The sequence below is a fragment of the Erythranthe guttata genome, chromosome 7 (assembly GCF_056151865.1).
Source record: "Erythranthe guttata isolate IM_541 chromosome 7, IM_541, whole genome shotgun sequence".
Classification (NCBI taxonomy): domain Eukaryota; kingdom Viridiplantae; phylum Streptophyta; class Magnoliopsida; order Lamiales; family Phrymaceae; genus Erythranthe; species Erythranthe guttata.
This window is the reverse complement of record NC_142539.1, coordinates 7,505,102-7,520,169: the sequence shown is the minus strand read 5'-3', so window position 1 is coordinate 7,520,169 and position 15,068 is coordinate 7,505,102. Positions and strand designations below refer to the sequence as shown.

General features: G+C 32.1%; 1 protein-coding gene across 1 annotated transcript; it reads right to left on the bottom strand.

Annotated features, from left to right (window-relative positions):
* Nucleotides 1-3,050: 3,050 nt before the first annotated feature.
* Nucleotides 3,051-4,731, bottom strand: LOC148769116 (uncharacterized). The gene is made up of 2 exons (XM_088820240.1): nt 4,722-4,731; nt 3,051-3,679 (listed from the first exon to the last, which is right to left on the bottom strand). Exons 1-2 carry the CDS (start codon nt 4,729-4,731, stop codon nt 3,051-3,053), a joined length of 639 nt encoding a protein of 212 aa, XP_088676366.1.
* Between the last annotated feature and the right edge of the window lie 10,337 nt (nt 4,732-15,068).

The window sequence follows — 15,068 nt, the reverse complement described above, 5'->3', positions numbered from 1 at the left end:
TGGAAGAAGCAATAATACTTTGCTTTACACTCTTCCAAGAGATTGCTCCACCAGCTAGTAGAAATACAAAGCCCGATGTGAACTTTCTACTATCTACACAACCAGCAAAATCTGAGTCTGAATAACCAATAACCTCCAATTGGTCCGATCTCCTATAAGTAAGCATGTAATCCTTTGTTCCTTGAAGATACCTCATAACCTTATTTGCTGCTTTCCAATGATCTATTCCCGGATTACTTTGATATCTACCAAGTACTCCAACTGCATAACTAATATCTGGTCTAGTACAAGTCTGTGCATACATCAGACTTCCAACTGCTGATGCATATGGAATCAACTTCATTTTCTCCTTTTCCAAGTCATTATTTGGACATTGCTTTTCATTTAATTTATCACCTTTCGTGATAGGAGCATTAATGGTTGAACAAAACTGCATATTAAATCTTTCAAGAACTCGATTGATATATCCTTTATGAGACAAGCCTAACAATCCTCGAGATCGATCTCTAAAGATCTCTATCCCAATGACATAATTTTCCTCACCCATATCAACCATCTTAAAATTCTTGGAAAGATAATTCTTAGTTTCGTGAAGCAAACCAAGATCACTACTTGCTAGTAAAATATCATCCACATACAAGACTAAAAAGATAAACTTGCTCCCACTAACCTTTAGATATATACACTGGTCAACAGTGTTTTCCTTAAATCCAAAGGAAGTAATGGTATCATTGAATTTTATATACCATTGTCTAGAAGCTTGTTTAAGTCCATATATGGATTTCTTTAATTTACAAGCCAAGTGTTCCTTTCCTTGTTTTGCAAATCCTTCAGGCTGGTCCATATAGATATCTTCATCTAAATCCCCATTCAGAAAAGCGGTTTTCACGTCCATTTGGTGCAACTCCAAATCATAATGAGCTACAAGAGCCATAACGATTCTAAGAGAAAGTTTCTCTATAATCAATGTCTTCCTTTTGAGTGAAACCTTTGGCTACTAGTCTAGCTTTAAATCTTTCGATATTGCCTTTAGAGTCACGTTTGGTCTTGAAGACCCATCTACAACCGACTTTCTTACTGTTATTAGGCAATTCGACAAGATCCCAGACACCATTATAGTCCATTGATTTCAACTCTTCATTCATAGCATCAATCCATTTACTAGAATCTTTACTTTTCATGGCTTGTGAATATGAAACTGGATCATTTTGAATACCAATATCAAAATCAGATTCTTGTAGATACACCACATAATCATCGGATATGGCAGATTTCCTTTCCCTTTGAGATTTCCTCGAAGCTACCGGTTGTGGTGGTTCTACAGTATTGCCAATGATGACATCTTCATGAAGTGGTGAATGGAGTGGTGAATCATTTGTTTCAACCTGTTGTATAGGTTGAAGAGTAACTTTATCTTGAGGGAAATAAGATGGTAAAATATCCACCCCAATTTCCTCAAGTTCTACCTTTCTTGATTCAACACTCCCACTAACTTCACCATTCTCTAAGAATTTGGCGTTTCCAGTTTCAACTATCCTCGTAGTATGGTTAGGACAATAAAATCTGTACCCTTTTGACTTTAGTGGATAACCAATAAAATATCCAGAAATTGTTCTAGGGTCCAATTTCTTTTCATTTGGATTGTATACTCTAGCCTCTGCTGGACAACCCCAAACATGTAAATGTCTTAAACTAGGTTTCCTACCAGTCCACAACTCGTAAGGAGTTGTTGGGACTGCCTTACTAGGAACCCGGTTTAAGATATACATAGCGGTTTTCAAGGCTTCATTCCAAAGTGAAATGGGTACAGTTGAATTACTTAACATACTCCTAACCATATCCATGAGAGTACGATTACGACGTTCAGCAACTCCATTCTGCTGTGGTGTTCCAGGCATTGTGTATTGAGCACAAATACCACGCTTTTCTAAGAATTTAGCAAATGGGTCAGGATTTTGTCCCGACTCATCATATCTACCATAGTATTCTCCACCCCGATCTGATCGTATAACTTTAATTATTCTATCTAATTGTCTTTCGACTTCCGTAACAAACACCTCAAGCATGTCAACGGCTTGAGATTTTTCATGAATTAGATAGAGATAACCATAACGAGATAGATCATCAATGAAAGTGATAAAATACTTTTCTCCACTAAAACATGGAATAGGTAGTGAGCAGATATATGTATGGATTAACTCAAGAAGCTCTTTACTTCTTGTGGCACCTCTTTTATTGTGTTTAGTTTGCTTGCCCTTAATGCAATCCATACACATTTGAAAATCAGTAAAATCTAGATTTTCCAAAATTCCAGTTTTTACCAATCTTTCAATTCTTTCCTTGGAGATATGCCCCAATCGTTTATGCCACAAGATAGAAGAATTTTCGTTATTTAGGCTTCGCTTTACGCCAACTTCCGAATGAGTGGTTAATAATGATTGTTCAAACTCATGATTCAAAGATATTTTATATAAACTATCACATAAAATACCGGAACTAATTATTATTGAATTAAACATAAAACTGAGTTTTCCACAACCAATTAAAGCTGAATAACCACAAACATTCAGTTTTGACAAAGAAACCAAATTCCTAGAAAACGAAGGTAAATAAAAAGTGTTTTCAAGATCCATCTTGTGACCCGTCTCTAATATGAGGCGATAAGTGCCAACAAATGCCACTTTAGATTTGAGACGGTTCCCCATATAGATGTACTTTTCACTTTCCTCCGGTTTCCGAGTTGTAAGGAATCCCTGTAATGAATTTGTGATATGAGTTGTAGCACCAGAATCAAGCCACCAAGTGTAAGAAGGAACTTCAATAAGATTTGATTCATAACATACAAAAGAAAGATGAATACCTTTCTTTTCGAACCAAGCCTTTCGTTTCTCACAATCCTTCTTTACGTGTCCCTTCTTGTTACAAAAGTAACAGGTGACAACAAAAGCCTTTCCATGACCCTGACTACTTTCACCAGGTTCATATCTTTTGTTTGGTGCAAATTTCTTTCCTCTTCACAAATTTCCCTTTTTTCTTCATACTTCCATGAGTTACAGCCAATGCGAAGTGATTTCCTTCTTGCTTAATCTCACTTCCTCTTGAATACACATACTAGTCAGCTCATTCAAATTCCACTTATCTTTTTGAGTATTATAGTGGATTTTGAATGGGCCGAACTTCGATGGAAGTGAGTTAAGGATAAATTGCACAAGGAAGGACTCTTCCACTTTCATGCCAAGAGCTCCAAGTTTGGCAGCCTTATCAGTCATATTCAGGATATGTTCCTGAATTCCCTTATCACCACCATATTTCATGGTAGTCAATTCAGCCATGAGTGTCCCTGCTAACGACTTGTCCGCTGATTTAAAGCGTTCTTTAATAGCCGTTAACAATTCCATAGCATTGTCAACCTCGGGAAGGGAAGTCTTAATGTTATTAGCAACAGTCATTCTAATAAGCATAAGACTAAGCCTATTGGACTTGGTCCAGGCTTCAATTAGGCTAACTTCTTCCTCACTGTTAGCATCCGTTATTTCCCCAGGTTTTTCAGTAAGCAATGCTAGGTCCAAATCCATAACACCCAAGGTGAATTGAATTTGTTCATACCATTCGGAGAAATTTGACCCACTGAGAGTCTTAATACCAGAAGTATGCGAGTACAATGAAGTGGGAATAGGAACTGAAATAAATATAGCAAATATATAAGGTAAAGATAAAAGGATGCTCAAATAAGACCTTGAGTCAAATAAGATGAACTATCGATATCACTACAAGTTCGCCTTTGGGTGAAATACAGCATACCTATTGTTCACTCTATGTTAGTGTAAATAATCTTTTATAACACATAAGTAGGGTCTAACATAATTTATCTCACTCGTCAATTAGTCATGTTACCTTTAGGTAAACAATTCTAATTGCTAAGTAATATAAATTATGACACCCTACCCAGTTCACAATTAATTAAAATCGACTATCCTTTGAACTAGTCTCAATTTCTTAATAATGACTGCAATTTGAGAATATTATAATCTTTAATATCATGTAAATGATTAAACTTTCATATAGTTCTTATATTTATTAGATTTTACTAATCTAGATCACTTTAGCAACTACAAGATTAGTAAATTTCATAAATATAAAACTAATAATATTCTCGTTATTTTTATTTGAGTCATCGAATATACACAAACATGTATTTGATCACACACATATTGCATGTTGTACTATATTAAACCCATCAAAAACATACAAAAAGAGTACTGACATATTGTATCACGAAAATAAATATACAAAATTTCATGTGTACTACATAATCATATATGCCGATTACAATTAATCTCAAAGCATGTCAATTAACGCATAATGGTGCAGATGTTAATTTAATCATATGCACTATATAAGTACATAATAGCAAAATATTAAAATAATCATTAGACATGTAATACTAAGGATCCAGATTCCAGACCATTCATACCAAACACGGAGCAAGAGAATCGTTCCTCAAAATAATAAAATCATCTTAAATATTTTATTTTATGAAATCAAAAACCGTATGATTAACATATAACATATTTGAGTTCTAAGATGAATCGATTTCAAAACCTGCTCTGATACCAATTGAAAGACTTTTATTTAATTTTATGCGGAAAACCTTAATCACAGAATCTTGAAATCAAATTCATCTTAAGAATATAATCACGTAATTAGGATTATCGACATACCGTTCGCCATGGATTTCGATAGAGATGATGAACGATAGCAATCTACAAGCTGAGCCTAGCCAGGCCTCCTTCGATTCTCTTTGAGAACTTTATTCATAGCACACCTTCTTCTCTCTATCTCTCTAATATCACAACTCACTAAGTGTTCTGTAATTGATGGAATTCTCAATTGTGTCTGATGGTTGAGGAGAAGAGCTGTGGATTTCTTTTATAGACGAGAGAAGAGGGCCACGATTGATTTGTAACGGTAGAATACAAATCCCACCCATCATGGTCTTTTATTGCCTTCAACGTTACAAATCAATTACCATAAAATCACCTTAATACCATAATTGAATTACCCACAATTTAATTTATTTAAATAAAGATTAGTGGACCAAAAATAAAACGTTTTTTAAAAACGTAAACTAACAATGCATGCCATGGAGATAAGGAAAGAGATGGGCCACGAAGTTAATGGGCCGGTGGATTGACGGGCTAGAGAGAGAGAGAAGAGAGACTGATTGATGGGCTTTTATATATGGGCTTGGGTTCCTATATAATTTGGGTCCAGGGCAAATTAGCCCAGATTATCTACTCCCCCAGTTCGCGATGAAGAGTGCGGAGTAACTAATCGTGGCGAACTACTCTCTCGAGATGCTTTGACGAGGTGAAGAAATCGAACCAATCTACTCCCCCCAATTCGTCGGAAGAGGCGCGAAGTAACTAGTCACCTCGAGTTTGGTTTTTCTCTTTTTTTTTTTGGAACGAGATGTCGTTCTTCGTTCTATGAACAAATTATCGGTTACTTTAGTTTTTTTCCGAATGCCATGTTTTTCCTTTTCGTTTCTCGTATACGACGTACGTTCTTCATCATGACTTCATTATTCCCTGCCTTTAAACCGAGTGCGACCGATACCGATCGCACTCCACTGTCGGATGCGAGATACCTTGTCTTACTCCTCTTTCTAATGCGAGATATCTCGTCTTACTCCAGTGCGACCGATACCGATCGTACTCCTCTTTCGGATGCGAGATACCTCGTCTTACTCCAGTGCGACCGTTACCGATCGTACTCCTCTTTCGGATGCGAGATACCTCGTCTTACTCCAGTATGATCGATACCAATCGTACTCCTCTTTCGAATGCGAGATACCTCGTCTTACTCCTCTTTCAATATTGGGAAAAACAATTTTGTAAAACATTTGAAAGATGAGGTTTTCGAAAATTTACCAGATCTTAAACCGAGCTCCAACAAGGTCGTGCTCCAATTATTTCTTTCAAGGCTCCTCGCAAAACCGTGAAAATGAATTTTGAGTTTCCACAAAGCCAATTTCGGGCGGTGTTTTTGAGCTCTATAAATCAACGCGAGCTTCCAAAGTACCGCAAGTGTTGAGCTCACTCGGGAAATCTGAATTTCAAGAGACTCGACTCGGCACCTCATGGAAGTAATCCTCGGGCTTCAAGGAATCCTCCGGATTAATCTAAAAGAGCTCGAACTAAAGCTCGCAGTGAATTAATGAGTTGGAGATATCTCGATAGTATCATTCTCATCGTTTGCACCTGTAACCATAATTCTCCACCACGACTTTCGAGAAAAAGATATAAAGTCGAGAAAGATCATATGAAGAAAAACTTTCGAGTGGAACAATATTAACCATTTTATGTAGAAATCCTTCGATGTCATGAGACTTAAAAAGAAACCACGGGGCCAGAGCCCGTAAATAAATCCCCTACAATTAAAACATATACAACCTCGTGTATCTCTCCTAGTCACTAGCTTTGTAGAGTACTTTGCGAGTTACTCTACTCTACACCCAATGAAAAACGAACAAAAAACAAAAATCAAATTGCAAACAGAAAACACTTTAGGTGTAAAAACCTTCATTGGTAGTTATTCTCACATTTAATAGCATCGCTTGCAGTATGCGAGCTCCTTCACTAACCCAATTCAATAGTCAAGGGTCGTGGTTTGAGTTGGTTATCATATAAATGTAACATTAAATCTAATAGATATATGATGCCCGTAATTCAAGAAACTCCCTCCCGATATCATTACAAAATTCTACTCCATCCCCTACTCAATTATGAACAATGCTAAAAAAATAATAATAAACATATAATCACATAAAGCACGCGTATACTGATCATTGACGTACAGAGGCCAAAGAGGCTCATCTCAATTCTTTTCAAAACACATTAATAGCATGTTATTTATTATCCCAAATCCATTTGAAAACTATTTTGAAGTTGAGTATTTGCTGAATAATTAAAAACCCCGAAATAAATTCTCATTGCGCAAGTAAGTATTGGAATTCACCTCGTGAAAGAAACTCGAGATGCCAAAAATGTTGAATGCTTGTCGAAGAGATCAACTCAAGACATTTAGAAATACATGCAACTTCTGGAAATCTAATCTCGAGAGATGATTCCAAGCTTGCTCAACAAATGTATAAGCCGGAAACTCCCATAAATCATAAGCACGTGAGCGCTATTATTAGTCTGTAGAATCTAGAAACACCACTACCAAATCAACATGCCCACATGTATCAATAATTCTTCAAAGTTAAATACTTGCCATGTCTAATGAGTGTGCATATTTCGATCGGAGCTAAATCAAGTAGAATACAATTAATTGCTTATTGTGATAAGCTAACATGCTTGCACGAAATGACCAAACAAATTTGCGTCTTTAGCGAAATGCATTTCAAAAATTCAAACATCCTTTTATAAGAAGTTAACAGTTACTCGCCACACCAAATCGAAATCGAGTGAGGATCCAAAGTATGACTAGTTGTCATGAATAATCATAATTATTTGAAAAATCAATAAGAGATTCATTTTAGAAAGCATTAACAAGCACAATGGCCTGGTTCGGCAAACATATATCCACATATTCTCAAAACCCAATTTTCGGAAAATTAAAAAATTGCCTGCCCCACGTCTATTTATTTGAGCTCACAAGAACCCATCATTAGAAAATCATAGAGAGAAATACTAGCTAATAGATAAACTTTCCAAACAGTAGTATCATAAATAATTTTCAGTAAGTCATTTGAGAAACCATACAATAATTACTCGATGAGCTTATACACATATGACTAAGGGTTTATCAAAAACTTTGAGGTGAACATTATTTGATATAATAACATCATGTTCCATAGAATCGAGCTCTAGAATCCCCATCCAAAAAACAATTTTCAATCCCCAGAGCTAGTAAACAAGGTCTACAAAATTCCACGTTTATACAACGATTTAGAAGATTAATTCAAACTTTAAAGGGTGAAGTCTCAGAACATCAGAGAAAATGATGTGCCGAGCAACCAATTTTACCAGCGGTCTCATAAATCATATGAACTTAGCTCGATAGGTACAATATTAAAAGAAAATAGGAGTCTCATAAATCGATTTTCATGCTTGTAATTTAAATCGCGCGAGTTATATCATGCTTGTCGAATCCTATGATAAAAATATCCATATTCTAACTCTCATCGAGCACTCGAGTAATAGGCTTTTTATGTAATATCTCAATTCATCTGCTTTCATAATAGTTCAAAGCCTCAGTATTTGTCAAGTAAACAAGATTCCTCGATTTTTCATCATATAGCCAATTATTGACATTGAGATGCATGTGCATTATTAACTGAGAATTTACCTCACAATGTGATTGGGAGAGACTTGAGTTCGCATGAATTCATTTTCGAGAGGTGGGTGCGAGCTTCATTTTCGACTAGGGAATTACAATCCTCAATATTCTAGCTTCAAGACATGGAACGAGCTCTAAGCTACAACCGTGAGCTTCATGAACACGTTTCCCGTCCCCAAGTGACTCGATCCTCGAGAGCTCTAAGAAGTGCATTCAACTCTTTTGCATTTGATCTAATCAATTGGCTCACGTACTAAATCTCTATCGCATAACGCGCGAACTCCACAGTTCTCCCTCTCCATTTCTTCTTACAGAAAGGAACCAGATAAGATCTCTGCACCATCGACTGATTCTCTTGAAACAGAGAGTGTGAGATGAAAAGGAGATAAACAAAGCCGAAAAAAAATCTTAAAATCACATACACGCACGTCTATAACTCAAATTTTCCCACAGACGGCGCCATTTGATGAGGCCCATTTGGACCCCTCAAGTATTTGTGTATATATGTGTATATTTGTGCTTGTGTGTGTAGGAGGTGTGTGTGTTTTTCTCCCTCACCTCTCTGTCTCGGCCCCCTTTCTCTCATAGCCACCTCCTTCCTCTTATCCCCTCTCTGCCTTGAAATGTGTGCCATAGAGATAAGGACAGAGATGGGCCAGGAAGTTAATGGGCCGGTGGATTGACGGGCTAGAAAGAGAGAAGAGGGGCTGATTGATGGGCTTTTATATATAGGCTTTGGGTTCCTATAATTTGGGCCCAGGGCAAATTAGCCCAGATCATGAAGTAAACTGGAAAAAAAGTGAAATAGAGAACTTTTGTGTTAGCAAAATCGGTCAAAACCTTAAAACTAACAGAAAACATGTTTCTTGCAAAATGTGTAAGAACATAGAACTCCATATACTCAAAAGGTATATAACACATGCCGAAGAAACCTCTCCCCCTTTCTCTTTTTGTTGACTTACAACTGTGGAACATAACACATTTGGAGATTAAGAGTGAAAACGCGTAATAAAAAAAAAAAATTGAATGAATACTTATGTTTTTACTACAAATGAGATGAGATCGGCGACCTAGTACTCTACAAACACCATAACAGACTATGGCATATATCAAAGATCAAACTGTTGAAAATAAACATATTTTTTTAAAACAATTGAAACTAAAAGATTACCAATCCTTCAATTTGGACGGCTCTGAGTAGCAGCGTGGCCTCCTCCCTCGTTGCCTCTTGCAACAATCACTGCATCGCAGCTGCAGCATTAAGATAAACCCTTCCAAAAATTTGTCAATCAAACAAATCAAGATCATCACGAAACATAATCTTAAAAAAAATTAGGGAGAGTTATTAAAATGTCATATACACGGAGTTAAAGAGAATTTAACAAATTATCATAATTGATTTAACATAAAATTAATGGCTGTAAAACATTGTGAAAAAATATATAACAAAGCACATACGGTACAGTTCAGTGAATAAACTTTTTCACCTCGAGCGCGTTAGAATCGAACATGAGCGTATCGATTAGGAACATCTATTTATAAGAGTTACTTGTCGGAGAGGTTACAAAAAGAAAGTGCATAATTCGAAGTTATGGGTTTTGATGGCAGTCGGGTTGTTCCTTCTCTCAGCTGTACCATTCACCTTTGAAGCTTTGGAGAAAAGAAAAGGATAGTGCGTGAAGCTTTGGAGAAAAGAAAAGGATAGTGCGTGATTATTATGTTTTAATAGGAGTAGGCACAACAATGAGTTTAGGGTTTCGGAAAAAAAACATTTCTTTTATATATAAAGATTTTAATGTCAATGCTAATGCTAATTTTAATTTTCCATCATAATGTTAATGAGAATTTCAATCCTAATACTAATTATAATCTCAATATGTATCTAAATTGTTATCATAATCCTAACACTAATACTTATAAGGGTAAATGTGAAATAGACCCATGATAAGGACACTTATTTTAAAATGGGACATCCAACTTTTATGCTTTGCAAATATTTCCATTTCATTCAAACTTATTTGCAAATAAGGAAAACCCTTCTATATATACCAAAATTACCCAAAATTCATTGAAACTAAATTTAACTCCAAATTCATGATTTACATCCCAATTTAGCCTAATTTCACCAATTAACCAATTTTAACCCTAATTTCAATTTTGACCCGCCACCACCGGAGACCGCCGGTCAGTCGCCGTTGACCGCCGTCTCCGGCGTTGACTTTTTTTTTTTTGTTTTTTTTTCTGAATTTGTTTTCCAGTAGGTGAACTGTCGTTGACCGTCGGGTATCTGGCGTTGACTTTTTTTTATATATAATTTTATTTTTTCTTAAAAAAAATATTTTTAGTAATATTACTGTCTCGACTGCTAAATTACTGTCTCCAGCAGTTATTTAACTGTCGGGGACAGTAATTTAACTGTTAATTGATTTTTTTTTCTTAAATTTTTATTTTAATTAATATTACTGTCTTGGCTGCTAAATTACTGTCTCCGGCAGTTATTTAACTGCCGGAGACTGTGATTTAACTGTTAATTAACTTCTTTTTTTCTTAATAAAAATATTTTAATCAATATTACTATCTTGGCTGCTAAATTACAGTCTCCAGCAGTTATTTAACTGTCGAAGACAGTAATTTAACTATTAATTGATTTTTTTTCTAATAAATTTTGTTTTTTCTTAAATAAATTTATTTAAATTAATATTACTGTATTTGCTGCTAAATTACTGTCTCCAACAGTAATTTAACTGTCTGAGACAGTAATATTACTGTATTAATTAATTTTATCGCCTTAGCCTGCATTTTTGCTGTCTTCAACTGTAATATTACTGTCTCCGACCGTAATATTACTGTCATATGCAATAATATTACTGTTTGGAGTAATATTAGTAATATTACTGTTCGGAAAAATAATATTCATAATATTACTGTCTCAAACAGTAATATTATTGTCTGAGATAGTAATTTAGCAGTCAAGACAGAAATATTAATTAAAATATTTTTTTCTAAGAAAATTCAAAATTTCAAAAAAGAAAAAATCGAAAAAAAGTCAACGCCGGAGACCGGCGGTGGTTGACTGGCCGGAAACAAAAATTCAGAAAAAAAAAATTTCAAAAAAAAAACAAAAAAGTCAACGCCTCAATCTAGCCGGAAAAAAAAATTCAGAAAAAAAAAATTATTTTCTGAAAAAAAAAAAAAAATTCAAAAAATTATTAAAATGGGGGTTAACGTGATATATTTGTTTAAATCCGGGGTCAATTGTAATATTAAGGAAGGTAGGGCATAATGGATGGAATTGACAACAATTATATTATGGAGGGTATTTTTGACTAAAGACATGGGGATGAGTTTATTTGAAAGACTGTTTTTTTTTTTTTTTGGACCAACGTGCATTTAAGTCCCTTAAGATGGGCTTTTTTGCCATTCGCCCTACTTACAATAATCATAATCCTAATCTTAATTTTTAACACTAATATATGGTAATGGTAATACTAATATGCTAATGCCAATGTTAATACTAATCTTGATATACTAAACTTATATGTTAATGCTAATGTTAATCCTAATTCTAATTCTACTATAAATTATAATCCTCATCTTATTCCTAATCATAATCCTAATTCTAAGCTTAATCTTAATCATGATCGATCGTGATCCTAATCCTAGTTTTAATCCTAAACAGAATCCTAATCATAAATCTCAATGGTAAACTTAATCATAATTCTAATCTAATCATAATCCTGATACTAATACTAATTATAATCCTAATGTTAATCCTATTATTAATACTAATCCTAATACTAATTCTAATACTAATCTTGATCCTTATCATGATCTAAATACTATTCATAATCCTAATGGTAATACTAATACTAATGCTAATAGGTTGATTGTAATTTAATGTTCATCCTTATATACTAATGTTTGTTATACCTATAATATGCTAATGCTAATACCAGTATATCCTAATGCCATTGCTAATACAAATCCTAATATGCTAATAGTACTTATACAGTGCTAACAGTAATATGATAATGCTAATACTGATGCTAATCATAAAAGGCTAATGCCAATACTGATCACAATTATAATCCTAATATGAATTATAATCATAATCCTAATCGTAATCATAATCCTAATCATGGTAATCTTGTTCATAATCTTAATGTTGATCATAATACTAATACTAATACTAATATTAATATGTTAATGGTAATGTAATGTTAATCCTAATACACTAATGTTAATTCTAATCTTATTAATAAAAGTAAGGTTGTTCTGGTGAAACCCTAGGGTTTTTTTCCCGCTCATTTTATGGCTACATTTGTCATTTAATTATTTTTAACTTTTAATGTTTATTTACGTATCTTTTAATGATATATTATTGTGTGATGAATTCTTTTATACCATTTTTTTATTTTTTTATTACATTTGTCATTTAATTATTTTTAACTTTTAATGTTTATTTACGTATCTTTTAATGATATATTATTGTGTGATGAATTCTTTTATACCATTTTTTTATTTTTTTATTTTAATTTTCATTTTTATTGTTTATTTCTTACTTTTATTATTTTATTATTTCAATTTTCATTTAAACTAATTACGTATCTTTTAATGATATATTATTGTGTTATGAATTCTTTTATACCATTTTTTTTTTTTTTTCAATTTTCATTTAAACTAATTTTAATGATATTTTAATTCTAAAGTAATTACGTTTTTTCAAGGAATTATCCAGATTTTTTTCCCACACCAAATCTACGTATCTTTTATTATTTTATTATTTTCATTTTATTAATAAGATTATTTCAATTTTCATTTAATTTTTTTATTTCAATTTTCATTTAAACTAATTTTAATGATATTTTAATTCTAAAGTAATTACGTTTTTTCAAGGAATTATCCAGATTTTTTTCCCCACACCAAATCTACGTATCTTTTATTATTTTATTATTTTCATTTTATTAATAAGATTATTTCAATTTTCATTTAATTTTTTTATTTCAATTTTCATTTAAACTAATTTTAATGATATTTTAATTCTAAAGTAATTAATTATTTCAATTTTCATTTAATTTTTTTATTTCGGTACTTTAATCAAATTAATTGATATTGTTTTTAAATTTTTTTTCTATTATACCGTATTATACATCAACTATTCAAAGTATTAGTATTAGTATATATATTAATATTAGTATTAGTATTAGTATCTATATTAGTATTAGTATTAGTATTAGTATTAGTATTAGTATTAATTTTAGTATTAGTATTAGTATTAATATTAGTATTAGTATTGATATTAGTATTAGTATTAGTATTAGTATTAGTATTAATAGTATTAGTATTGGTATTAGTATTAGTATTAGTATTAGTATTAGTATTAGTATTAGTATTAGTATTATTAGTATTAGTATCAGTATCAGTATTAGTATCAATATCAGTATTAGTATTAGTATCATTATCCATAACAACATCAGCATTAGTATGAGTATGAGTATCGGTATTAGTATGAATATGAGTATCAATATGAGTATGAGTATGAGTATCAATATCAATATATGTATCGATATATGTATGGGTATTGGTATGAGTATTGGTATAAATATTAATATTGGTATTATTATTGGTATTAGTATTGATATTAATATTAATAATAGTATTAGTATGAGTATTAATTAGTATTAGTATCAGTATCGGTATCAGTATCAATATGAGTATGTGTACTAATATTAGTATCAATATTAATATCAGTATCAGTATCAGTATCAATATCAATATCAATATCAGTATTATTATTATCATTATTATTATTATTATCATTATTAGTATTATTATTAGTATTCGAATTCATATTATTCTTGGCGTATTAGCATTAGCATTAGCATTAGAAGTAGTATTAGTATTAGTATTAATATTAGTATTAGTATTAGTATTAGTATTAATATCAGTGTTCGTATCAGTATTGGCGTATTAGTTTAAACATTAAATATTCGTATTAGAATTGTCATATTATTATTAATATTAGTGTTGATATTATTATTAGTATTAGATTATTAGCATTAATTATCGTATTAATATTAGGATTAATATTAATATTAGTATCGGTATTAGTATTATCAATATTGGTTTTAGTATTAGTAGTAGTAGTTGTTGTTAGTGTAATATTAGTGTTAATATTAGAGTGACATAGGCAATTGTAGGCCGCAATGTCCAGAGTTAAAAGTAAATTTGAGATAAAGATATTTCTCAACTCAGAATCGGGCGATATAATTAAAATTACGAGCAATGTTGTGTGCACAAAAGATTTTCAGCGAATATGAAGGTAAATAAAAAACAAATGTATATTTTGATTCATTAAAATATTTTTTTTGATATTATTTAATATATATCAACTCTTCAAAGTTTTCGTTCATTTTATTTTATCCAAAATATTTTTTTTTTTAAATTGATCCCGTGCATCGCACGGGTGAATTACTAGTCTTATATATAAAAGAAAGAAACGCTAGGGCAACCCTAAGAAACCCTAATGTTATATTTGTAATTTTTTTTTTCGATTTTTATCAAATTTATCTCCTAAATATTATTTTAAATATTATTTTCGAATTTTATCAGATATATTATATCTCTCAAATATTATTTTGGATTTGTATCAGATTCTTATCTCCTAAATATTATCTTTGATTTTCATCAAATGTTTATCTCCTAAATATTATTTTAAATTC